The sequence below is a fragment of the Meleagris gallopavo genome, chromosome 7 (assembly GCF_000146605.3).
Source record: "Meleagris gallopavo isolate NT-WF06-2002-E0010 breed Aviagen turkey brand Nicholas breeding stock chromosome 7, Turkey_5.1, whole genome shotgun sequence".
Taxonomy (NCBI): domain Eukaryota; kingdom Metazoa; phylum Chordata; class Aves; order Galliformes; family Phasianidae; genus Meleagris; species Meleagris gallopavo.
Window position 1 is genome coordinate 321,736 of NC_015017.2, and position 27,628 is coordinate 349,363.

A 27,628-nucleotide genomic window follows, 5' to 3' on the forward strand; every position below is an offset into this window, starting at 1 on the left:
TTATCCTCTCTGTATCCTTCCCACCACTGAAGGGATAGAAGAAAAAACCACCTGCATGCCCGCTCCATCAACTACCTGCCCCAGTCCACTGAAATCTTTTTGGTTCTCTGAATTATCTTCCATTGCATATTTTTGTGGACTACTTGTGAAATGAACTCTTGTCTTTCTTGTTTCATAGATATAGAATCACAAAATGGTTTGGGTTGGAAGGGACCTTTAGGATCATCTAGTTCTCTCGCAATAGGCAGGGACACCTCCCTCTAGACCAGGTTGCTCACAGCCCCATCCAGCCTGACCTTGAATGCTTCCAGGGAGAGGGCATTCACAACCTCACTGGGCAACCTGTTCCAGTGTCTCACCACCCTCACAGTAAATAATTTGTTCCTAATATCTAGTTTAAGTCTACCCGCATCCAGTTTCAAACCATTTCCCCTCATCCTGTCACTACCTGCCCTTATAAGAAGTCCTTCCCCAGCTTTTCCATAGGTCCCCTTCAGGTACTGAAAGGCTGCTATAAACGTCTCCTTTGGAGTCTTCTCTTCTCCAAGCTGAAGAGCCCCAGGTCTCTCAGCCTATCCCCAGGAATATTTCCCTTTCTGAAGGAAACTCTTTTCCAATGGAGCAACCATTGTCTCTTCTGGTCCATCGCTTTCATACATTGCTGGGCCTAGGATCTTCTGGAGCTCTTCTTTCAATGGCGAAAAAGACAGAACACTTCTCTGGCTGATAGATGACCCATTTTGCTACTGTGTGTGCTTGGGCCACCCCTGTCTTAGGAAAGTGGGTCAGATTTTTCACCCACTCCTGAATTTGTGAGGTTATTTTAACTATAACATCACCTGTTTGGGTTATTGGCTTTACTGCTTGTAATGTGGAGTAGGTGGCTAATCACTTATAACTTTTTCAATCATACTGTACTTCTCTTCTGCTCCATGCCAGACCTGAGACCAGAACTCAGCTGTGATTCATACAGTATTCTGGCAGTGCCATAGGCCCCAACTGAACCCATCCCGAGTTACGTGGACATCTAGTTCAGCTAGAAGGATGGGATCGAATACACCCAACACTTGGGCTGGTTTAATAGTTAGCTTTGCTTGCTGGAAGGCCTCTTGTTCCATTCTTCTCCCAGTCCCCCAGCATTTACTTTTGTTGAACTGCGTGTTGTTGATGATTGTCTGATGCTCCCATGTATCTAGACCCTCCCCTACCCGCAAGGCCTGTCATCCCTACAAAGTGAACAGCACCTTCCTCCTGTCATTAGCGAGCTTCCAAGGATGGATTCAATTCCCATATTTAGAGATAAGGTAATTCTGTCAGTGATGCTGATTCTTCACCCATCTTAGAATCATAGAATCATAGACTCACAAGGTTGGAAAGGACCTACAAGATCATCTAGTCCAGTCGTCCTCCCATTAGCATTGCTATCACAAGCTACTAAACCATATCTTGTAGCTCCTCATCCAGACACCTCTTGAACACTGCCAGGGATGGTGACTGGCTTGAGGCTTAACTTCAGCAATGTAGCTAAGGAGCCTTTCAAGATAGAATTTGATTTAGTGTGTGATTTTTGAGAGACATGAATGCTCAAATGGCAGGATGCTACATATGAGCCTCTTTGCTTTTTGGGTGCATACGAGTGCTCTCAACTCTTAAACTTAAGATGAACCTAGGTTGTATTGGTTTATCACTAGATTCCTCAAATCCTCCTGTACCTGTACAATGAGAGATGACAGCAGCAGAAGGCATTTGGTTACAGTTAGTTCTGCGTGCTCAGTTTGTGCTTAATAGCAGGACTGGTGTTTGGGCTGGCAGTACTTGAATTCAAGGAATACATAGCTCTGTACTTCATAATACTCTGGTTTCCTGGCTCTAAAGATTGTTTTGAAACTGCTTCTGATATTGTGATGATGTGCATCCCTTTCAACAATAAGTATTATTCAGAGTTCAATTGCAGGCTTTCAGTAATACTTCTTCGAGTATTCAAAGTCATCAATTTCTTTTTTCCTGCTAGCATACAAAGAAATTCCATGTTAAGAAAGTGAAATGTCATAGCTTAGAAATTGTTACAGGCATTTGACAGAAGTTCATCCTTTGGTAAAGTAAAAACAGCACATACATCACTATATGCTTTTTTGGGATTTTTTTTTAATTACCAGGTTCCTCGTATTCAGGAGTTTGTAGCTAAAGAACAAATTTGAGTCCTAAAAGATGGCAAACAATTAACTCACCATTTTTCCAATAGCAGCTATAACAAATGCTGCACATTGACAACATCAAAGATGTTTCACCATTATGTGGCTTTAGGTCTGAAGTCAGAAAGAACATTGTGGAAGCAGTCCTACTCTCTAAAATGACAAGGGCCTTACACCTGGAAAATGGTAGTTGCTAGGAGTCAAGCACAAAGCTCAGAGAAGACAAATCTCAGATGTACACTGAACTCTTCAAGAGTGACTTCCACTTTTTTAAAATTCAATGGCTCAGTACTATCTTAGAGCTTTTGGCACATAGAATTATACAATGGCTTGGGTTGGAAGGGACCCCAAGGATCATCTTAATAGACTCATTTGGTTTGATCTAGGTACAATGTGCTTAAATGGAATATGTGATTAGGTTGGTTAGCTGTATAAGCTATTTATAGCTTGACTGCTAATAATTTGGTTGCCTAGGGAGGTTGTGGGTGCCCCATCCCTGGAGGCATTCAAGGCCAGGCTGCTCTGGGCAGCCTGGTCTGGTGGTTGGCGACCCTGCACGTAGCAGGGAGATTGTGGTCCTTTTCAACCCAGGCCATTCTATGATTCTGTGATTCTAATATTTTCTGAAAATACCAAGAGATTGCTATTCATCTGCCTTTCTAATTAACTGATTTTAGCATCACAGTAGGAAACATTTGTGATCAAATTTCCTAATATGTTGTTTTGGGTGTATGAATATGGAAATTGTGCTGTTAGGTTGACCTTTTTTTTAGTAAATTTTCATGAAAAAAAATAAAATTCATCTCACCATCAGTGTAGCTGTATCTGTCTAGGTACAGCAAACATTTTGAGCTTTCTGCTAGCAGAGGAAATGAAATGTTGCTAATTCAACTCAGTGAAAAACTGGGAGAAGTCCTCAAGCAGGTGGCTCTTGAGCAGTCTGAACCACAGTAGTCAGGTCCGAGCAATTCATCTTTTCCCATGGTCCATTTGGTGATTAGTGGATAGTTACCCCCTAGGGTGGCAAAGGCTACCTACATTGGGTAGGGTCTGAGAGGTTGGCCTAGAGCTGTTTCCCACTCTTGTTTTGTTTTCAGCCTTGTACACCTTTTCCTTTCTTTCAGTGCATTGAGCCTGTATGTCATCTCTTGTTCCTTTCTTATTTGTAGAGCCAATTCAACAGCTGCAAAAAGATTTAATAATGTTCAAAGAGCCTGGAGTTTACACTTCAGCTTCCTCTTCCCTTGTCCTCTCAGCAAAGCTCTCTAATGTGATCTGCCATATTCTGCAGACAGAAGCATGATATACAACTGGACAGTGATGTGCTGAAAGCCAAAATGAGTGATTTGTTGCGATACTATTTTAACTGCTTTGATTTACTTTTCAATTGATCTTTACAACTTGAAAAATAATACTTTTGAAATGTTCAACTATTTCAAACTATTTCCAACAGTGCAACCTTTCAGATTACATGGTCTCAAATTTATTGCAGCAAAATATGCAGCTCATTTTTCTTAAGGTGAAATTTGTATGCATACGATTCACAGATGTTTTTCCTTTCAAACCTGAGTCTTCTCTCTTCAATGCAACATAAATGTCTATTTTTCTGATGTGTGCATGCAGGCCGTAGTAGTTATGGGGCTAAAGAGGAAAGGCTTGTTTATAGCTGTACTTGTATACATACAAAATAGTTAAGAAAGCACTTACTTTTAGCATTAGTAAATTACCAATCTAATAAAATCGATATGATTGCTGGAGTTCAATAATTGTTTAGACAATACTCTCAGACATACAGTTTAATTTTCAGATAGCCTTGTGAGGAGCCAGGAGTTGGACTCTAATCCTTATGGATCCCTTCCAACTCTGAATGCTCTATGATTCTATGAACAATAAGCACAGAAGCTGTTCCATCAGAGCCGTCTATGGGTTGATGTTTATGGCTGCCTTGGGTAGTCTGTCCTGAACAGTGGGCTTCAGGTGGCTGGACCTGAGCAGAGGTTTGGACAAGATGACATTCAGTGGTCTCTTCTAATCCCAGTTTTCTATGGCACTGCGAAGACAAGTGTGCTCCAGCAATAATTATGGAAATATTACTTTGGCATTTTAAAAATGTATGTATTTCAGAACATGACTTCAGAACATCAGAGGAAGTGGGGAAAGTAAAAGCTGATTCAAGTTGCTATTCAATACTTTGTGACTGCAGATTCATGTGAGATCATTTCTGCATTGTGCTGAGAATCTATTCAAACAAGAAAAGCAGTGCTTTGCCCTGGAGAGCTTGCAAACTCATACTGTGTACCCTGAATGAGTGCTATTGTTTTATAACTTGTTTTTGAAATTTTTATCTCTGCGTATCTGATCCAGGTGTGCTTAGCTAGGCATCTTCTCCAGCACTGCTAGCCAAGTGTCCTAGTACGAGAGACTGTGCAGTGCTGTTAATGTAAAATAATTTTTGCTTGTACAAAATCACTAGAAATGTCATTAGTAGCTTTGACTCTTGAATGTTAGTGGATGGACAAATACAGTTCTGATTCAAATAATAACTCTAATTCAGATTTTCAAGTTGATTGGACCAAGTGTTCACCTAGATGCCTCTTTAAGATGACTTTTCATTTTTGGTGGTTTTAGCTAAGTTAAAAATTGCTCAACTATAGTAATAGTGGATTGTGTTTCATCAATGTGTACTTCTTAGAATGTTACATTTGTAAAGATCTTCAGTGTAATCAGGGGGAGGTGGCCTAATTATCCAGCTGCTTTTGCTGAAGACTAAGGTAGTGATTTGCATAGAAACAGAATAAATTAAGAAGTTCACCAAACTTGTGAAGCAGGATTTTTCTGGCATGTGATTGTGTAGTCTGATAGTTAGATGCGGCATCTTACTGTTTTTACCAAAATGCTGTTTTTCACAGCTCGTTCTTTGAAAAGGAGAACAAACCCCAGATTTAAGCTGAGGAAAAACAGACCTGATTTCCAACAGTGCCACTAATTTTGCACATCATAATTTAAAGGTAACTTCTGAGGTTTTTTGGTCATTTAGTCACAGTTCAACTGCTCTAATGCTGATCTATGAGGATCTGCCCTGTAACTGTTGGAGAAAAAGGAGATTCAGGTTTTGAAGTTTGTAAGCCTTTGTAAACTTTCTCGTGCTTATTTTAGATACCTTCTCACCCTCACTCCTCCATCACCACTGCTGGCACAGCCAAATAGCAGAGCTCAAGTTGCACATAGCTCAGGAGCATTGTATGGATTGTTTTTCATCTGTTGATTGGTTATTCCAGTTAGCTCATCTTTCTGTCTGGAGCCTCCTGGTTTACCTAGTACTGAAGCCTTGTGCCAGATGGGACAATGTCATTGACCACAGATTGTGCTGGGCAGCTTTACTGGGCATGGCAAATTGTAGAGTGGCACAGGGTCTTGGTTGTAGCCTGAGGGGTCCTGACTCCAAGATTCTTGTTTACACATATACCCCTTACACTGTTGTAGAGGCCTAAAACTTTGTTGATTGTATTGGTTCTTTGGTGTCTGTGGAGAGAGACATGTATGGAGGAGCTGTAGTACTGTGAGAGAGTCAGGAGTTGAGAGTGTGTTGTGACCTTCTTCCTCCACTAACAGTTAGTAATGCTCTTCTGGGGACAAAAAAAAATAGCAAAAAAAACACATTTTTCCCTTATTGCCTCCTTCACCCCACAAGAATTTTTAGATCAACCACAACTGAGCTGATGCTTTGCACGTTGTTGGGTAGGGCCCTCGCTCGTATATTCGCTGGGTTTTTTTTTTTTTTTTTTGGAATTGTTGTTATAGGGAGAAATCCAGCTTAGCTTGTTCCTCCCTGTAGCCTTTTCCACTGCCTTGGTTATCATATTACTCCTTTGTGTCTGTGTTTGAGGAGGTGACTTGCTTGAATCTTTTTCATGAAATACAAAGTTATTTGCTGTTTGTAAATCAACAAATCTTGGTGGATTCTTCACTCGTGGCTATGTAAAACTTCTGTTTGCATGAAATGCAAAATGCATTTCTCAAGCATTTTAACCACTTTTCAAATGTTGGATACATTGAATCAGTTCAGTTTGTAGATTAAATTGGCTTTTCTTTTGAACACAAAATTTCTGCCAAAATGCTTGAGGGAGCATTAGCTCTTTAAACTTTTTCATTCTTTAAAATGAATGAAATGCCATGTCCTTGCTCTGCTCTACATTCAGCTGTTCTCCTTTGGGAACACTTGGGTTTAGGTCTCACTGTGCCTCTTGGGCCCCTCACACACTCAGATCAACATCATTACGTCTGATGAAGCTCGCTGAGTGAAACACAGTGCTTGCTGATACTGATGTTTCGGCCTACCTATGTTTCTGTACCTGTGAAGGCACATAGTTTTGTTATTAAAAGGACATGTAAGTTTATCTAATTATTAAACTTGGGCTTGTGCTATCTCATAAAATAATTTAATAAGCTAACATGTTCACTGCAGAAGAAATATCCAGAAGAATGCTCCTGCGGTGCTGACAAATGTTGTAATTTTCAACAGTTCAGAAAGCTCAACAAAGTGTAAAAAACTTGCAATATGTTTGTGATACATATATTTCATTAGTGTTTCTGCTATTCAGTCCATATGGGGGCAATGCACAAGTAATAAGCAGTGTTCAAAATGACACTTAGACTATGGCAGGCCCAAGTTATGGCAAATCATGTCATGCATTTTGATATTTTGTCTAAACACAGTCGTGTGAAGGGTGAAAAATACACAGCCATGCTTTTCATTTGATAAGGGAATTTGAGAACAGGTTTCAAGATTGCTGAAAACATCATCCGTTTTTTGATACATTTTTTATTCCATTTTCAGACAACATAAATACATTGCCTGCGAATTTTCACATGGAATGTGTAAGGTTGCAATCAGGTATTCACCTCAAGGAAAAGACTGATCAAGTCTCCTTACTACTCTTCTGCAAGATCTATCTTACCGGAGAAAAATATCCGTCGCTTCACAATCACACCTTATTCATGGCATTGCTTTTTGGCATTACATACATTTGTGAACAACTGTGTTCAGAGGCAAAGCACAGGAAGAGTAACATTTCATTAAAAATCTCCAATGAATGCCTTGAGACGGCTCTGAGAATTGCAGCTACTGCCACTGAACCAGGCTAGTGTGTTACTTTTACAGAAACAAATATCCTACTAGTTCTGTGGGTTTTGTTGCCCTCATTTTTTGAAAATTTGTATTGAAATAAAACTCTTCTTTCAGGTGTGGATCCATCCCTGCAAACAGAGAACAGAGTCCCAGGCACCTCACAAGCTACAGCTGTTGTGTCTAAACAGCAGAAATCGCATTCCACGAACTCGAGGGATGAGCGCTTCCGATCTGGTAGGTAAAAGATGAGCAGCTAAAACATGGGGTGTCTGAACTGAAAAGAATTACCAGCACAGTAATATGTATAGTTAATGAGGAAGTTGGGAGTATTTTGGAAGAAGGGGAGAGCTGATGAATATTTTTCGAGGAGCTTTTTGTAAGGGGAAGAAATTGTAGCTGTGCTTTGTGATTTCTTTATTATTGTGAATTTACCCCATGCTTAACAATTTTCTCTTGTTTGCTGATCTGGTTTTCAGTCTCTAGAGCAGTTATTTAAAAATTTAGAAGACTATAGCATGTGGGCTCTGCTTTTTTCATTGTTTTTTGTTGTTGTTGTTGTTGTTGTTGTTGTTGTTTGTTTGACTAGGCTGCTTCTTAAAGGAAGGTTATAGGATCATCATATTTACTGCAGCTCACTTTCAAGTATTTCCTGGTTTAAAACAAGTGCACAAAAAAAGGAAATGTCACAATGGATATTCTACATTAATTTTAAATGGACTCCACTCTGACTAACCTGTATTGCAAACTTCTGTAAAAATATTGTCATCATCATCACATCCTGTACCCATTGTTGCTTTTCAGGTGGTCAAAATACAGTTTCCCTGTGAAATCCCTTGTCACAATAGTGAGAAAAAGGAGGCGTTTTAAAGCTCTTCTCTGATAAATATATTTGAACTCATAACTAACTTTTCATTTTGCTTGTCATGGTCGTTATGCACCTTAGCATTGGTTATAGACAGTGCAAGTAATGTGTATCCTTAATATGCTGCTATTCTTGGAATCACCTTGCTTTGTAATTACTGGTTACATAGTATATCAGATCATATGTACATTTTTGGCATTTAAAAAAACTTGTGTTGGAAATGGAGTTGATGTATTTGCTTGGATTCTTTATGAATAATCGAAGGATGAATGAGACACCTTAAATATTCTGAGAATAAGAATTCCTGGGAAAGATTTGTGGGGTATTTCTATGAAGTATGACTGAGGCAGTTGGATTTATCCAGCTGGAGCAGAGAACGCTTCAGGGAGACCTTATTGAGACCTTCCTGGACTTAAAGAGAGCTTAAAATTATGAAGAGTGATTTTGCATGTGGTCTGACAATAACAGGACAAGGGGAAACCATTTTCAACTGAAAGACAGGAGATGAGATGTTAGGAAGAAATTCTTCACTCAGAGGGCAGTGAGGTACTGGCACTGCTGCCCAGAGCTGTGGGTGCCCCATCCCTGGAGGTGCTCAAAGCCAAGCTGGATGGGGCCCTGGGCAGCCTGAGCTTATGGGGGCAGCCAGTCCATAGCAGGGAGGCAGGAACTGGATGGGCTTTTAGGTTCCTTCTAATCTATGCCATTCTGTGAATCTGTCATCTTGTTTATGTTCTTTATATGTGGGATGTAGCAATAACCATGTATCAAATATGCTGGTGGTATCTTTTTATCTGTCTTTATAGGTCTCTTTCAGTCCAAGTTGTTCCATAATTCTACACTGATCACTTTTAAAGTAATGCCTCCTATTTATTTTCATGGAAACTACATACGATACAAAGAGCACAGTAGCACTATTTGATAGAGCAAATTCTCAGCTATGAAATGCTATTTTTCATCATAGTCACTGCCATTAGGTATTCATTACTGTCAGTGATGATAAGAGCTTGCATGCTGTCTTGTAAAAATCTTTACCAGCAGAGATGACTGTTGGCACAGCAGAAATGCAGCATCCACTCCAAACTGTGCTCACATCCTCTGTAAATGTTCAGGAAGTGTGGATGAACACTATCAACAGGTACAATTTTTTCCATGATGGCAAGCTGCTCCTCTGCTGCCATTTGTCACATGGCAACAAAATGTAACAGAATATGATCTGAAAGTTCGACCTTTACTGCCACACCACCACCATCTGCTTCTGACATCGTGGGCCGACATCATAAAACAGGAGTTATTACTTTCCGAGCAACCCTCATATTCACATTGTTGGCTGTAAAAGGAAGGTCCTGAATTTCAGAGAAGATTACATAATATCAAAGTTAATGAAAGGAGATATTTGACTAATGCAAAAATTAGTCATGCATGTTTACATCTGCATTTTAATATACCTTCAATGTAATTTCACTGCTGAATATATACTAATAAAGTAGATTTAGTGACTGAATTACAGCCATGATGAACAAGTTTGTTCCAGGCGTTGTGAACAAGTAGTTTCCAGGTAAATGACAAGGTAAGTCATGAACCTGATAGAAAGAAACTAATTAGGTTGATTGTGTTAAACTAACAGAAATGAAATTTGCAAGGAGAGCGCAATTATAAATAGAGAATACTTGGGAACTATTAGCCAAGAGAGCTGGGAGGATCCATAAAGATATGTTGTATGCACTGCTACTTTTCTTATCTTACAGCTTCAAGCATCTTACTTAGTTTGTGCTGAAGATACTTTAAAGCAAACAGAAAGCAAGCAAACAGCCCTGATATATTGCTGGTATTGTTTGGGGGAAAATTTAGTGTAGGACTCTTTAGCCTTTCAATGCAGGATGTAGTAGTAGTGGGTGGTTATTAAACAAGTTCAGCTAGATAATTGCTTATTAATAAATGTGGCTTTTAAATATTAGTCTATCAGTGCTAATTATCAGTGCTGCTTCTTTTCCTAGAATTAATATTTCTATGGTATTATTGATTTAAATCTATTTAAAGTGACTTTCAGTAGCTCTGAAAAACTGCTCTCAGTCTCACTGGTCTAGAGTGAAAGCAATATTTTTGCTTTCTATTAACAATTTTTTTCTGAATGATCATTAAGTGTTCAGGCAATCCTGTTAATGGGCAGCTATTTGAGATGAAGCCTGATGGGTGGCTTTTAGATTTTTTTTTTTTGCACTTATGGCCAATGAAAAGTCCCATCACTGTTCCTTGTTCCTCTAAAATTTTTGCCTAGGATGATCTTTTCACTTTGAAGTTTAAAACTAAAGCAGAAAAAGTTCATGTAACATACGTCATTGAATTTCTTTTTCCCTTTTGTGATATATGGCAGGGCTTAATATGCTCAGGTGATATCCAAACCAAATAGTGAATTTGCTTGGTTGGCTTGATTTAATTTATGTTTAGCTTATGCCTATCCAAACAAATGTAAGTAGAGATGCCAGGAAACCAGATTGTTTTCACTTTTTCCTCTAACTTTTAACCAAAGAAATTGTTTCAGGTTTATTGAAGTATTGGTTGTCTTTTTTATTTGAACGAAGCGATAAACTAAAAGAAAAATGCAAGGATTTCTCAAGTATTTGTGCTCTGACTCTAAGAGATATTGAATCATCTAGTTGATTCTAATCTTCGAATGCTTTACATCACTGCTGATGCTGTTTTCCGTGGCTAATCCTGCTGTGAGATTTATGGAGTATGAATAGAAATGTTGACAACACATCTCAGAAAACACAAGCTACTGCTTAAATAGCTTCACTCTATTCCCCCAAATATTTTGGCATAAAGAGTCACTGTTGTGCTTCACAAAGTAGTTTCAGTTTATCATAGAGGTTTTAAATGTGCTGAAAGTACTTTCTGCAAAAAGTTGTTGTCCACCACCAGCAGCAACCTGAAATATTACCTTTAAATTTTACTCTGTTGACATATGTTAAAGCTGCTTGTGTTTCACAACATTTAGGCAGTAGTTTGGTCGCTACTGCTTCTTCTATCAGTTGTATGCCTTATTTGTTCTTTGGACTTCTGAGGGGAATATCTTATTTCTTTATTCCCTTCCAGCCTTCTCTTTACATCTGTCTTTCCTTTCTTTGCATCTTAATAGTTTTTCTATGTCTTTGCAAGATTAACTGGTGAGAGTGGAACAAGATCTCTTTTTGTACCAGTTATAAAAATCTGCTGCAAACAGTTTTTTTGTGGTTTTCCAGAGTTGTCTTCCATTTAAATTAACAATAATCTTTGTCACCCACAGATTTTATCTCCAAGCAGTAAATATTAACTGAAAATTTCCATCAGTGAAATGCTGTTAATAAATAATGTCAGCAATAAATTATGTAAGTGTTCCCTGAACAGCACTTAACATTTCAGAGTTCAATGATGACAGAGTGATAGACAAGGTGAGAAGCACAGAGACTTTGCAGACATTTTTACAGGCTGACACTCCTCAATGCCATGTACCCCACAATTCAGAGGACATTTTAACCCAGTGTTTTGCTGTTATTGCTGGTTTTCCTCCTATGAGGATGTGCAGTTTCTATGAAGACTCCTGTTCCTTCTCTTCGGACTCTTTGCTGCCTGGTTTTGGCCTTTATAGCATCTGAAGACGCTTTCCCAGCAACTCTGCTTTTCCTTTCCACTATTTCACTTTTTCCAGGTAACTGTTCTTCAGCCTGTAACAGCTAGCCCTGTACTGCTATGCTCTTTTGAGTGTCCCGCTGCAGTACACAACCTGCACTGAATGTACGACGTACTGAACAGGCTACAAGATGTCTGCTCCAGCTGATGAGAAATTGTTTGGTGTGCAGGTGTGACACCTTTGTGGCAGTCATAGAATATTGTGTTTTCTTGTTGTGTAAGAGAGCTTGATCCCCCACCAGTCACACTTGTTACTTCCCATGTTAAGAAAGCATTTCAGTAGTGAAATGCAAAAGTCCAGTAGCAAAATGCAACAACAACAAAAAACCCATAAAGAACATCTGGTGGAAGTTTTTAAAGAGAAAACCAATACCAACAATAAGTGTATGGGTCACAGCAGTGAGTTTATTGCTGCTTGCAGAAGTGTCTAATGATCAGTCAAAACAATAATCAGCTTGCAGAGATGCACAGGGTCAATTGGCTGGTACAACATCTCCAGTCTGTACACATATTAACTGGTCAAAAATTAATCTTGGTACTCTCTGAATGTCATAGCGCAATTAAGGTACTTAAGGTATTCTTTTTCTTTTTTTGTCAGTCCTTGTCAGAGAGATGCAGCCATTTCTAGAGGCAGACAGTACAGATTCTTTAAACGGCTGCTATTTGGAGAACTAAGATTAGTAGCAAAACTGGTTGACGCACTTGTAGCAGCTTCAGAGTGCAAAACCACATTACTGGAATTTGACTTTGGACCTTTCTGCTCTCTATTCTGCTCAGTCTCTCATTGAGGCTGAGAATCTGTTCCAGAAGTCAGCTAAGCCATTGGACTTAGTATAGGACAAAAGCAATAAGAGCCCTCATGTGCAGTTCAGATTTTGTATTTGAGCTGTTAAAGGTGGCGTTTGTGCTTTCTGTGTTTTTTAGAAAGAAATTGTGATTGAATTTAATTTCCTAACCTTTTTTGTTTGTTTTCTATATAGATGTCCACACTGAAGCAGTGCAGGCAGCTCTTGCGAAATACAAAGAGAGAAAAATGCCTATGCCTTCAAAGAGACGGTCTGTTCTTGTGCACTCTTCTGTAGAAACATACACACCTCCAGGTATCTATTGAGTTGACGTATGTAAATCTTTCCAGGTACACTTGTTAGAAAAACAATAAAGAGCAAATGGTTTGTTCTGCCAAAATGTAAGTATATTGCAGTGAACTTCTTCCATATTCACAGCTGCATTTCCTAATAATCTGGTGTTATTGTAATTGTTTATTTAGGCTTTCTACAAGATTTTTAGTGTTTCTAGAAATACTGTAGCTACTAAAGGTACACTTGAAAGCTACAATAGGGTGAGCAGTTGCCCTTTGTGCATGAAGTACATTCTTCTACTGTATGTCCCATTTGGAAAGTGAGAATCTTGGCAATCCTGCCAGAATCTGGATATGTTACTTTGGGTTGTATAAGATTCTTAAAGACTCTTAAAGAGTCAAAAAATATGCCAGAGTTATGTTACTGCATTAGCTTGCTGAATGCTTGTCAGGTGGTTTCAGCTGTGAGTAATTTAAAATGTTAAAATGCTGTCATTGCATAGTTTAGATAGATATGCTGTCATAGATAGTTTAGATCAGGATGTTTCCTTAATTTTTTTTTAGTAAATAAATAATCTTTCTATCAGCTCACAATGAATTTTCTAGAGGTGAAGAAAATCTTTCTCCAGATACGTCTTGCTATCTGGTGTATGGGGGCCAGTATTGTATTCAACAACAAGGCATTTCTCTTAGCTCTGAAGTTGTGAATGATGTGCTCTTACCCTTCCTAATGTGGCTGTGGAGTAGAAGCACACTGACCTCTAGTGCCCTTCTCCATCAATTTTCTTTCTTATTCCTGTAAAAGAGCAGATATACTATGTTGCTCATTTGCTTCCTGGGCTATGTTTCTTCCTTCTATTCACACCTTTTAAAGGAAATTCCATTTTTCTTTCCTAGTTATACAATTTTATATTTTCTTGTGTGGGTTCTTTGATCATTTCATTAGTTAAAAGTATTTGCCTTCTCTAGTTCTAAATCTGCACTTCCAGAATCTTTACATTTTTCATCTAAGATATCACTGTGTTTTCTTGTTAGATCATTCTTTTACTATGCATATACTCGAAAGCCCATAAGGGCAACTAGTGCAGCAGGGTGGCTGTCATGCTTTTGAGTTTCTTTGTGTACAGGTCATGTATAAACAAAGAAACTGTTATGAATTGCATGAAACGTAAATGTTGGAGAAAATTCAGTTATATTTCAAGACCATCTGTATATTGAATCTTCAAAGAGAGGCCCTAAATTTTATGTTACTAGCTTTTCAAAGCAGTATTTCTTTTCACTGTCCAAAATAAGTTCTGATGTAACAATCAGTGATGCATTTTATACAGTATCACTGTCCTTGTCTCATTCCTGTAGTTTGCCAAGTCACTGTACATTTGGAATTAGGTATGTCATGACAAGAAAAGAACATGCTGTTATTCTGCATAAGACTCAGTAATAAAAAATAGCTGGCTTCCAGAAGCTCCACTGGGATGGATAAAGGAGTAGGAGGACAGCTAGGTTTTCCTGCCTCCTTTGGCATTTAAAACTAGAAAAAATTGCCTGATGTTTTTTTGAGAGATCTAGGCATCTTTCTCTTTTGGCTACTTTCAGGACAGGTTGGGAACAGCTCTGACAGTGTCCCTGCAGCCACTGCTGTACATGCTCCATCAGGGGTCTGCATGCTGCATCAAAGGAGGAAAGTCTTAGGGTCTTGAGGGACCCTAGGAAAAAAATCATGATATCTTCCTTCTATATAAGTTAAAAATTCAAAAGAAAGGGGTCACCCTTTCCAGGCTCTTCCAGGGCTGTCCCTGGAGAGCCTGAGCCCTGCTGTCCACATGTGAGACCCATCAAGACTGGTAAGCACTTCAAGCACCTTCTGGGCTTGGGAAGGCAGATGCTCCCAGGGGAGCATGGGGCAAGTTAGGAGATGCAGGGGAAAGGCGTTTTAGGATTGCACGGTATTTAGGTGATGAACTGAAGTAGAGAAACAGATTTTTTTTTTGAGAAATAAGTATAGGGAAAATAGAGGGGTAAGGGTATATAAAAGGCCAATTATATAAAGGGTATGCTTGTCTGGCATGCCACGCACCTGACTGGTGTTTCTAACGCTTTTCCTAGGTGAAAGGACTCCTTATTTGATGTGTAGGGAGAGACTGAGGTCCACCAGTTGGAGTTGAACCATAGATTTAGGGTCTGTGTGCCTATAGAGAGAAGTGTGAGTGGACTGAAGTGCCAGCAATACGTAGAACAGCAGGTCACTGAGGCTCATATGTCCATGGTGCGAGCAGCAGGAGTGAGTGGAACCTGAGTACCACCATCTGGATACCAGTGACCAGAGGGACTGCACTGAAGGAAACCAAGTGCTAGCCTCTGATGTAGTACTTTCATTAGAGGCCTGCGTCAGCCAGAGATAAAAGCAGAATGAAGCCAGTGGTGCTGCCTGTGTGTATTTGCATTGGTTATTTGTGTGATTGGTAGTGTTTGTACACACGTGGGCTATCACATGTTCTGTGTGTGTGCTATGCTTGAGCCTCAGCTCTGCTTGAAGTTGGGGCATGGAGCTTGAGGCATCCTTGCCTCTCATAGGTGGGCAGATTCAGCACTACATGTTTTTCCTTAACAGAAAACATTTAAACTGCTACAGTCACATCAAATAAATTCCAGCCTTCTCATTGACAAGTATGATTTACAGAATTCAGATAACTTGTGAAGTATCCTGCTGAGGAATGCAGTTGAATTTATCAGTTACAAGAAATTAGACTACCGATTATTTCTTCTTAGAGAGAGGGTTAAAAAATGCTATCAAACAGGAGATGCTAGAGTATCATCTTCTAACACACCTGCCCAAATGGTTAGCACTAAAGTCAAAAATACTGAGGTTGGGCTTTAGTAGGATACAGAAGAACCCTAACTAATTTATACTAAAAGAAGAGTTATAATAAAAGAAGATTCTCTCTGGAATCTGTTGTGCAGCTTCTAAGAGAAGGTTATGGAGACACATTTAAATTACTGGACCACTAGATGACTTTCTAAATCATGAAAGATCAGATTCCAGATACTTTGAGAAATTGCTTCACCTGCATCAATTCATCAAATGAGGCTCATTAAAAGGCAATAATAATTGTCTTATTTTAAAATCACAGTATCCAGTCATAGGCTGGAAAAGACCTTCAAGGTCATCAAGTCAGTCTGATCTTCCACATCCCTCAGTGCCACATCTACACATCTCTTAACTGTCTCCAGGTATGGGGATTCCACCACTTCCCTGGGCAGCCAATTTCAAATACCTGTCTGCCCTCTGTGAGGAGTTTCTTCCCGATGGCCAATTCAAGCCTCTCCTGCTGCAACTTGAGACCATTTTTTTCCATTCTCTCACTTTTCACCTGAGAAAAGAGACTGACACCCTCCTTCCTGCAATTTCCTTTTAGGTAGTTGTGAAGAGCAATGAGGTCTCTTCTCAGCCCCCCTTTTCTCTGTACTAAACAACCCCGGTTCCCTCAGCTGCTCCTCATAAGTCTTGTTTTCTAGACCCAACACTGAACACAGTGTTTCAGATGCATTCTCACTAGTGCTGTGTACAAGGGGATGGTCACTTCCCTAGTGGCTGGCCACACTATTCCAGATACAAGCGGAGGTACTGTTGGTCTTCTTAGCCACCTGGTTGCTCTGCTGACTCATGTTCTGCTGACTGTCGATCAGCACCCCACGATCCTTTTCTGCTTGGCAGCTTTCCAGCAACCCTTCACATGCACTTGGCATTGTTATGATACAGATGCAGCGCCCAGTACTTACCCTGGTTAAATGTGTTGCAGCTGAACTTGGTCCATTGATTTAGCCTACCCAGATCCCTCTGCAGAGACCTCCTTCTCTAACAGATAAGCTGTCCCTCCTAGCTTGGTACTGGCCACAAACTTACTGAAGGTGCACTTGATCCCCTCCCTCATCAAGATAAAAATGTAAACAAAACTGGCCCCAGTATTGAGCCCTGGGAAATGCTGTAAATGGCTGAACACCAGCTGGATTGAACTCCATTCACTGGAGCTGCTTGAGCTTGGCCATTCAGCCAATTCCTTACCTGTGAACTGTACCCCTGTCCTAGTCATGAGCAGCCAGTTTCTCCAGGAGAATACTGTGGGAAATAGCATCACACAATTTATTTGCAGAGTTGACTCAACAAGAAAAATTTGAAATTGCAAAGAACCGGAGTAGCTTTGAAGCATCTAACTTTACTGTCAGGTACTAGTAACAAAGATTGTTACTCTGGCAAGGAATTTATGAGACTTGCTGGATCTGAAATCGGTCTTTAAAAGAAAAAAAAAAATGCTTATTTTTTGATAGAGGGTTGATTTCAGGAGACGTGCTACAGAGTCATTTCACTAGAGTGCATAGAACTTTGTCTAAATGTGAAAACTCATGACCCATGCCCTGTACCTGAACAGAAGGCATTACACTTCTCTCATGGATTATCCTTTTTTAATATGTAATAACCACAATGTCATGATGGCTCAGGACTTCCACATGCCTTTGCTGTTATTTTTTAGGTTAGTTCAGACCTCCTTCAAAGCAATTTTACTAATATGACTTTTTTCCATTTCACATTGCTAGGAATGTGTTGACCTGAGCATGTGAACTACTACCTTAGAATCCTTGCATTTGCAGAAGCTAATGCAGTTAAAATAAGGCATTGTTAATAGCTGAAAGGCTGTTAGTAGTTACTGTGGGTAGTTACCATCCCTGACCAGGGCTTGTATTCTGGTTACAGTGTTAAATTCAAAACCAAGTCCACTGACTAGTAGTAATGGAACTGCAGTATTGGCCAGCTCCAACAATTTTGATTGCTTTTGTTTTCATCTCACTGAGCTGCTTCTTCCCACCCACATTTCACATGATAGGAACTTGAGCTGCAGTTTCAGTGTATGTTTGGCCCAGAGGGCGATGGTTGCTGTGCCTCTCTTGGGTAAGCTCCCAGCCAGGAAGAGCTGCAAGCCAAGTACATAGCATTCTGCACACAGCACACTGCCCTTAACTCCTGCGTTGTCGCACAGCCAGATGTTACCTAGCTGCTTTTCTCTTCATGATAGAACTGCTTGGAAATTAGCAAGTTTTTACTTTGAGGGTTTCCATTACGCAGTTAATATTTTAAATTTAAAGTCTTTCAGCCTATATAAGATATCTGAAAGCTTAGAAATTTCAGAGGGACTTTGTAGAACTTGTAACTGGGTAACAGACACAATCAGAGTATGCATCCTTTGAGAAGCCTTTGTTTTTCGATGCTCTTATTTTTCACTCTGAATAGGTAATAAATCACAAATGTGGCTTTTTTTTCCTGAGCCTGATTGTTTGTTATCCTATTTTGTTACATGTTCCTGGAACTGTTTGTGTTTGCCTTCTGCCTAAAAGGAAGGGAAGGCTGCAAGAGGGGCTGGTTTGGCTCCTCTCCAGGGGCCAAGGTAATCAGCAGCCGAAAACTACAACTGTGGGAGTAGACAAGAAATACCAGTATAAGGCACAGTCTCAGGAATGGTCATCCACAGCTGTATCTTCTCAAAATCAATCATGTGCATTTTTAGTCGGAACTTGTTATATTTGACTAGAGACGGTCAAGTAATGACATTTGTGATTTTAACTTTGAAAAGGCTGCTCAGATAAACAGGATTTCTAGTTTTGTGTTTTTATACTGGTTAAGAGCAGTTTTCCTGAAGCTGATGGAAATGCACATATTCTTAAAAACAGGATTGAACATGTGGTGGTTGAAAGTTGTGCCAAAGATGATGTAATGCTTTTCAATATGGCTTCAACAAAATTTGGTCATAGAATTACATATCACTATGTTCAGAGGATTTAGAAAAGTTCCAAAACAAAGACTGCAGGTTTCTGAGGCAACAACCCTTTGTCATGCACGAGCTCCACGTCTGGAAAGAAGTCTGATGTACAGCAGTGGACATCCTATCTTTCTCTTCAGCTGTTGTTTGGCTCATGTTGACTTCTGCCTGCAGTATCTTTTCAGGAGTATTCTGATCATTACGTGTGACTTAGAACTACTCTGCACAAACTGACATGATATGGGCAATGCGTTGTTGTAGGAACATCCTTTTGTTTACCGGGGGTGGAGGGTGCTGTGTTGTGGACCTAGTTCTTAAAATGCAACAGTTCCTTTAGTAAGAGACAGAATATGGAGCCTTTCTTTTGGCAAGCATACCTTAACATTCAAACAAGTTTTGCAGGAAATCTCAAACTTAAAAAAAGGCAAAAATAAAAACTTTTGTTAGAGTCTTGGCTCCAAGTGAACTGAGATTATTTTATATACATTTTAAAAGATTCTTTTATTTTATTGATTGAGCACGTAAGAGAGATTGGATGCAAAAGGAAACGTAAGAAACTTTGCGAATAGCTGAATGGTAACTAAAATGTTTTTCAGGCTTCTAACAGCAACAAATATACATCTGCAATAAAAACATGCTTTTCTAAGCATTCACATATTATGCACCTTGATGTCAGCTTGTGGTTAAAGTTCATGGGGTTATTCTTTGATTAATTAAATGTCTCTTTCATTCTTTCTTTTTTTTTAGTAAGTAGTTAAAAAAAAAGTCAAAGGAACCTAAGCATGAAAAAATTAAAAAAAAAAAAAGAGGAAAAGGAAAGAAAAGGGAAAAGAAAATACATCCAACAAAAAAATGTGATGGAAATTATTCAGACAGGACAAGTTCCAATTTATCTATTCAGAAAAATTCCATTGGGGTGGTATGCTTATTTAGCGTGATTCAAAGTATTTTAAGTATCTTAGGTAGAAAGTTTTTTCAAATATTGTCTTTCTAAGTGCAGGTGTTAAATGAAACTTCGCTTCAAGGTGCTCTTGTTACAACACATAGAATTTGTTGCATTTTCCTAAAAATTAGTGCATGTGAAGCTACCATTTGCTTAATAGTTGCATCTCATGTGTAGCACATGAGGTGAGAATGCTATGCGAAGAACATGGAAAAACTTCATGTTCCTGTCTGTTGGGTCATTCCCACATTACATGCCTGTCATCATTATTTTAATCACAGACACATCGTCAGCATCAGAAGATGAGGGCTCGTTGCGTCGGCAAGGGCGGATCACCTCCACTCCGTTCCAGAGCCATTCCAACGTAGAGCCCTGGCTTAACCGGGTTATTCAGGGCTCGTCCACCTCATCCTCTGCATCTTCCACCTCATCTCATCCAGGAGGGAAACCTGCTGCTGCTTCCAGTACTGCTACTGCCACTGCTGCTGCCACGGTGCTTGCAGATCTCATGGCACACATCCAGCTAGGTTAGTAAAGAACTCCCTGTGTGATTGGAATAAAATCGAATTAAAATCCCAAAGCAGAGCTAAATGCAGAAGTCAGACACCTGCTGTGCTCTACCAGGAGATATCCATAAATAGCCTTAAAATGTACAATCCGCAGACCAGGTATGTATGATATATATGTATTTAATTTAAATCAAACCAGGTTTTCAGGAGATCTGAACATGCATTCTCTTGATAAAAAGCATGATTTATCAAGAAACTGAAGTTAAATTTTCAGTGATCTTAAGAGTGGAATTTCAAAGGGATCATGTTTTTGGTGTGCGCTTTGTAATCTTACATGTATTTTTAGTAGACAGCATTATGCTATGGATTTCAAAGGTGACTCAATCGATAAACATCTAGAAGTCTAGAAATACATCTAGAATCTTTGAGAAGATTATGAAATTAGAGATACTGAAAAAGCTAGATTTCAAAGTGAAATGTGGTTTTTCTTTAATTAAAGTTTGTCATGATAACGTGTGGCCTTTATTCTGGAGTTAAAGTGAAAAAATAGAAGTACTGACAGGCCAAAGTGTGAATCAGAATATCATAGGGGTTGGAAGGGATCTCTGAAGATCCTCTAATTCCAACTCCTCTGCTACAGCAGGCTCCCTAGAGTAGATTGCAGTGGAAAGCATCCAGGTCAGTTTTGAATATCTGCACAGAAGGAGATTCCACAACCTCTCTCGTCAGCCCATTTCAATGTTCTGTCACCCTCAAAGTAAAGAAGTTCTTCCTCGTGTTCGTATGGAACTTTCTGTGTTCCAGTTTGTGCCTGTTGACTTTTGTCCTGTTATTGGGCACCTCCAAAAAGAGCCTGACCCCATCCATTCGTTATACTCTCTTTGGTACGATCACCTCTCAGTCTTCTCCAGGCTGAACAGTCCCAGGTCTCTCAGTCTTTCATCATGAGGGAGATACTCCAGACCCCTAATTGTCTTTATGGCCCTCCGATGGACTCTCTCCTGCAGTTCTCTTTCTTGAACTGGAGAGCACAAAACTGGACCCAGTGCTCCAGATGTCACCTCACCAGGGCAGAGCAGAGGGGGGAATATAACCTCCCTTGACCTGCTGTTCGTGCTCTTCTTGATGCATTCCACAACACCATCGGTCTTCTTGGCCACAAGGGCACGCTGCTGATTCATGGCCAGCCTGTTGTCCACCAGGACACCTTTTCTGCAGAGCTCCTCTCCAGCAGGTCAGCCCCTAACTTGTACTCATGTGTGCCGTTATGCCTCCCCATGTGTAGGATTCTACTCTTGAAACTGTTGAAACTCATCATGTTCCGGTCTGTCCAACTCTCAGCCTCTCCAGGTCTTGCTGAATAGCTGCACAGCCTTCTGGTGTGTCAGCTGCTTCTCCCAGCTTTGTATCATCAGCAAACTTGCTGAGACTGCACTCCATCCCTTTGTCTCACTCACCAATGAAGACATTGAACAAGATCAGTCTCGGTTCTGACCTCTGGGGAGCACTTCTAGCTACAGATCTCCAAACTTGACTCTGCACCTCTGGATCACAACCTTCCGAGCTCTGCCAGTCAGCCACTTTTCAGTCCACCTCACTGTCCACTCATCTTCCCACACTTCCTGGGCTTACCTATGAGGATGTTATGGGAGACAATGTAAAAAGCCTTGCTAAGTCAATGCACACAACATCCACTGCTGTCCCCTCATCTACCCAGCCAGTCATGACATCCTAGAAGGCTACTGGGTTGGTGAAGTATGACTTCCTCTTGATGAATCCATGTTGGCTACTCCTGATAACCTTCTTTTCTTCCAGTCCTTGGAGATGACATCCAGAACAAGTTATTCCATCACTTTCCAGGTACACAGATGAGGCCTGACTGGCCTGTAGTTTCTCAGATCCTCCCTGTTGCCCTTTTTGAAGACTGCAGTGACACTGACTTTCTTCCAGTCCTCAAGCACCATTCCCATGAGTGAGTTTTGTCTCAATCTCTGTAACACTGTAGGTCCAGAACTTCTTGTTCCTTTTTTTAACTTGTGGGGATACTTAGCAGGGAGGGACAAAAGCCATCTTTTTTGTTGTGAAAATGTTCTTTATATTATTTCTATACATAGTCAAGAGAAAATTGATCATGGATTTGTTTGTGTACAAAAGATGAGTAGTTATGTAAACTTTTGGAGAAGGACCTAGAGGAGCAGTAGTCTATGTATTTTTTTTTTCCAGTATGGTTTAGAAAGAAAGAAAGTTATATTTGTGTTTCACCTATTGTGAATGGTTTGGGTTGGAAGAGACCTTAAAGCCTCCCCAGTTCCAATCCCGTTGGACCAGGTTGTTCAAAGCTGTGTTAAACCCGGCCTTGAACATTTCCAAGGATGAGACATTCACAGCTTCTCTGGGCAGCCTGTGCCAGTGCCTCACTGCCGTCTATGTAAATAGTTTCTTCTTGTCTAATCTTAAACTGGCACTTTTTTAATTTAAAACCTTTATCCCTTGTCCTGTCATATACTCCCTGATAAAGAATCCCTCCCCATTTTTCTTGTAGGCTTCCTGTAGGTCTTCTTTCCTGCATTTTGCATGGGAAGCTCCAACTCTCTCAGCCTGTCTTTGTAGGTGAGATGCTCCAGCCCTCTGACTACTTTTGTAGCCTTACTCTGGACCCACAATGTCTTTCTTGTGCTGTGAACCCCAGAGCTGAAAGCAATACGTTCTCAAATTCTTGTGATTCTAGTACTGTGCAATAGGTATCACATATACTGTTTCTGAATGTTTAGAGTTCTGGCAGTTCTGATACCCAGCTTTTTCCTTACCTGGTGCTGTATGCCTGCACAGACTATACAGACAATCTTATCTAATTCCTTATAGAGAACAGGCTAGGTCAGATAGGAAAAAAACTGAAATGTTATGCAAAGTGTCATACAAAGCTACGGGCAGCATTTAGCTTTATTCATTTTTCTGTACTTCATCAGTACTTTATCCATAAACGTAGGCTCTTCTGTTTTGTGGTTTTACTGTTAGCACGAACTTTCCTGTTTGTATGAAATATGACCTTTCTATTGCCTTTAAAGAAATCTACATTTTCATCTTCCTTTTCCCAAACTTTTATTCATACTATTCTTATGGACTTCAAATGTTGCTGCTGATCACTGGGAAGTATTCGGTGTACAGGAGACACTGGAACAGTATGAATGAGCCACTGATGTCTGCTGCCCTCCAAATCTGATTTAAGAAGGAAGTTTGCATTTATTTATTGTGCTTAGTGAGTATAAGTAAAATGGAGTATTTCTACACCTTGCTTTGAGGACGGTCTGGAATTTACAATATGCATTCATAGGGATCACATTTATCTCCTTAAGATTCACAAATGCAATTATGACTAACTTTTGAAGTTTACATAAGATTGTTGATGAAATTCCATCATAACTGTAAAAACTTGCAAGATAAGAATAGTATGTGTAAAATGTAACACAGCAACATGTTACAGCGAATATCTCAAGCTGTATAAAGAGAGAGATCAAATTTCACAACCAGCTTCTTGAGATCTATCCATCCAGAGTATTTAATTGTGAAAATTGTATGCAATATCAAGGCCTACATAACAGTTCAAAGACCAGTGCTTAAGTAGCTAAATGTTTAACGGTGTACAGTGGAATGGTTTGAAATTTCCGTAATGAGAAATAAATATGTAATTTCTATCAGGAAGGAAGATCAGGGATTGTTAAAAGCTCGTAGAGTCATAGCTGGAAGGGATCCACAAGGGTCACCCAGTCCAACCCCCAGCCCCACACAGCACCTCCCAAACCCAACCCTTATGGCTGAGGTTGGTGTCCCAGCGCTCCCTGAGGAGCTCTGGGAGCTGCTCCATGCCCACCGCCCTCTGGGGCACAGCCTTCTCCCCCATCTGTCCGTTCCCTGACGCAGCTCCCTTACTCTGTAAGTGTACTGCAGCTTTTTTTGTCAATAAATACTGGAATACTTCCACAGAGGAGGCCTTTTGTGTGTGCTAGAGCATAAAATGGGTTTTATTAATTCCTCAGTGAATGTACTGATTTCTGCAGTACATAACCCATCTTTCTTACATATTTCTAATATTATGCTTTATCAAAATATTCTATACTTTGTGTATTGAATAACTGTTCACAGTTTTCATATGCTGGAGAATTCATACTAAATCTGTATTAAATTCCCAAGCAGTAGGCTGCAGTATTGGAAGTGCAAGGTTATGGTACTATATCAAGTCAAATAGAAATATGCATCCTGTTTAAGCAGCTTGTCTTTCAATATAAAAGTAAAGGCAGTATTTACACATTGTTTGGGGCCTCTTTTTATGTTAGTGTAATACTTTCTTTAACATATCTAAAGGTAGCAGTGTGTCAGGGTGTTCTTAAAGTTTGCTCATCAATCTGTGTATTATTTACCACATTAGCTCTTGTGAAGTACCAGGGAAAATGGATGATCATGATCTTTGGCACGTAATCTGTTTATTGAAAGACTTAAAAGTGCAAATGCAATTTGGAAATGCATCCACTGCTCTCTGGTACTTTGAATACTTCCCTTGTGCTCATCGATCATATCCCACGTGTACCTGTGAGGGACATGGTTATTGAGCATGCTACTGATGGGTTGATGGTTGGACTGACTGATCTTAGAGGTCTTTTCTAGCCTTAATGATTCTGTGAATTCTCTTTCTTAACTGGAAGCAGGGATATGTGGTAGGTGTTTGAGCTATGATTGCTGTTTACCTCCACAGGAGATTGTGAGAGTGTTTGAAACAAGGTTTCTAAGGTTTTATTGCAGAGAAGTATGCAGGAAGGAAGTAATGGCTTAGGGATTTTGTATTAAGTTGTAGCTGGGTTAGTGTGCTCTCTTAATTTTGTTGTTGTTCCAGTAGAATTTAATAAACTTATTTTAAATGTCCATTTTTATTGAATAATTTCCAAGAGATGAAATGAGATACAGCAGTCTGTGTGTAACCCAAGTTTCTGCTTAGGTTAGGGCTTATCTGTGGTATTTGAATATTCATTATAAGGTTCTTCCTTAGAGACTGCTTTCTGTCTGATGCCTTGCTTTTAATTTTCTATATTGTATCTCATGCATTTTTTTTCTTGGGTTACTGCATTTATCGTTTGCATTTATTGTCTCTGTCTCTTCTAATCAGTAACTGAAAGTTACTTTGGTCTGAATCCAATTAACTTTGGTCTCCAAGTCACAAGTGTGTTCACATGATTTTTTGTCTGCTCCCCATTTCTCTTTCTGTGCTTTGACACAGTATCTCTAGGCAAGAGAGACTCATTTCATGGATTTTCATGGACTTATGAGTAGAAAGCCTACATAATTAATGAAATTAATGTGATTTTCATCTGAGTGTAAGTCCTGAAGATGGAAATTATTCCTTGTGTATGCATAAAAGGAATTCTGTCCTCTCAGGGCAGACGTGTGAAGATCAGTTTTCTTCATTGTGCAGAACACGGTAGCTGTGGGCAGCAGAGAAGTTGTTTATAAGCACCCCTGGCATTCCACTTCTGGTTTAGGGACACTGATCTGCATTGAACTTGGCTGTGAGATGCTTGTGAGATACCTGAGTGCTGTAGAGCAGCACCTCCACATGTAGCTCCTTTATGTGCTCATTTTCAGTTGGAAATGACTGTAAATGTTCTTTTTTTTTCCCAAGCATTCTCATTTTTTGTGTGATTTCTTTGAACTCAGCTCTTCTATAAGCGTTCCCAAATGCCTTCTTCCCTATGTTACTTTCTGTGCATTTAGTTGCAGAACTTTTGTATTTCAAAAATCTATCTCTTGCATGCGTGTGCTTTTTCTTAAGAGGAATATACATTGCAAAACTCACATCCTTTCAGCATTTCAACTCCTGTATTTTAAGTATGGCTTCTGGATTTTGTAGAGTGTATGTGTGTTTTATTCTCTGCTGTGATCTTGATGTATGTACCTATATGCACGTCACATCAAGTGCATGCCACAGATTTATGCTTTGGGTCAACTTACTGCATGGTGACAACATCTTCTATGCAGAATGGTATTTTGAGGATTTCAATTGATGAAGCCACACTGCAGTTATATCTCTGAGCATAGTTCTTGCTAGTATATTAAAGGAATGAAAGCTTTACTCATTAATAATCTATCTGGAGTTTATAAATACAGTGGGCTAATACTGCACTATGAGGCCCAGGTACTTTTGATTGTGTTTCCTTTCTTATTAAGTACGCTTTACGAAGTCAGTGTTTTAGGACTTAGGTAAAGATGGGAATTAATACAATTAAAAAAAAAAATAAATGAAAGCATTATAGTGCTTATCAAGGGCCTTTCAGTTTATTCTGAATACGTGGACTTTCTATAAACCTTGTGAAGTATTGTGAAGATTATATGAATCAGTTTTACACATAGTTGTCATGTTTTATTGTTACTGGTTTGAAATCCAACATTTATTAAATCAAGTGATACTTTGTCCTCCTGGTATCTTACCCAAATGAAGGAATTTTGTGGTCCTGCTTAATACCTGATATGACAGATCTCTCTAACATAAGATTTGTCATTGCAGTGGTGATGACTAGAAAGTATAAGACGAAGTTTTCTTCTGGTGATCCTACTAAAACTGCTTAGAGCTGTTTATCTATAAGCTCTGGAAATCTGTGAGCAGAGTTATAAGCACTTCTTACCCTAGGGCTAATCACATCCTAAAAATGAGTTGGTGAATATTACATACTTCACAGCACTGTCTGTATCTCCCCAGGCTTTGGTTCTTGCTGCAGAATTTCTTCCACACAAAAATTCTTCAAGGGCTATCACTAGTGAGCTGTATGACTCCATGCAATTTTCTAGCATGGCGCAGCACTCTGTTTATAAGCTTTTGCCTGTTGAAATCCAATTTTTATTTATTAGGATTCTGAATATTTCAGGTCTGCAATTCCTGATATCAGTAATTCAGGTGTTCCTTACTTGAACACTCCTTCCCTACACTTAAATTTCTTAACCTGTGATTGCATTCAAAACCATTCCATAAAGTAGATCACAATTTTCTAATGGCAGTATTCCCTAGTGTTCTTCTGTAGTGTAGAGGCATGGTACAGTTCCAAGCAATGCAAGTTTTTGCCTTAAGATTGTTACGGGGTGATTATTCAATACTTTGAGTTCATGAGAATGTGAGAATTGCTCTGCTTTCCGTATGTACATGTACGTTACAGAACGGTTAAGTTTTAATTGCTCATATCACACAACATTGAAATTAAACAGTTTGTAATGTCAGGCCGTACATGACCACATTCATGCCTCAGGAAGCCCTATGCTTTACCTGTTTTGATCAGTGGTGCACCAAAGTGTGTTCAGTGTTGACATCTACGCCAGTTTTTTAAATGCACATTACAGGTAACCCAGCTGTCCTCACTAGTACTGGTTGTGAAAGATGGACAGTGTGTACCACAGAATAGGAAG

General features: G+C 39.6%; 1 protein-coding gene across 3 annotated transcripts in view; it reads left to right on the forward strand.

Moving 5' to 3' along the window:
• The window catches only part of DIP2A (disco interacting protein 2 homolog A), a 100,258-nt gene that overhangs the window by 26,338 nt on the left and 46,292 nt on the right, over positions 1–27,628 (forward strand). For all 3 annotated transcript variants that reach the window (XR_004160238.1, XM_031554070.1, XM_010713144.3), the window contains exons 3-5: positions 7,435–7,554; positions 12,832–12,951; positions 19,961–20,206. Coding sequence is in view for 2 of the 3 variants with exons in the window: in XM_031554070.1 (XP_031409930.1) it covers positions 7,435–7,554; positions 12,832–12,951; positions 19,961–20,206 (486 nt within the window). In the remaining variant the exon portion in view is untranslated. The remainder of the gene's footprint in view (positions 1–7,434; positions 7,555–12,831; positions 12,952–19,960; positions 20,207–27,628) is intronic.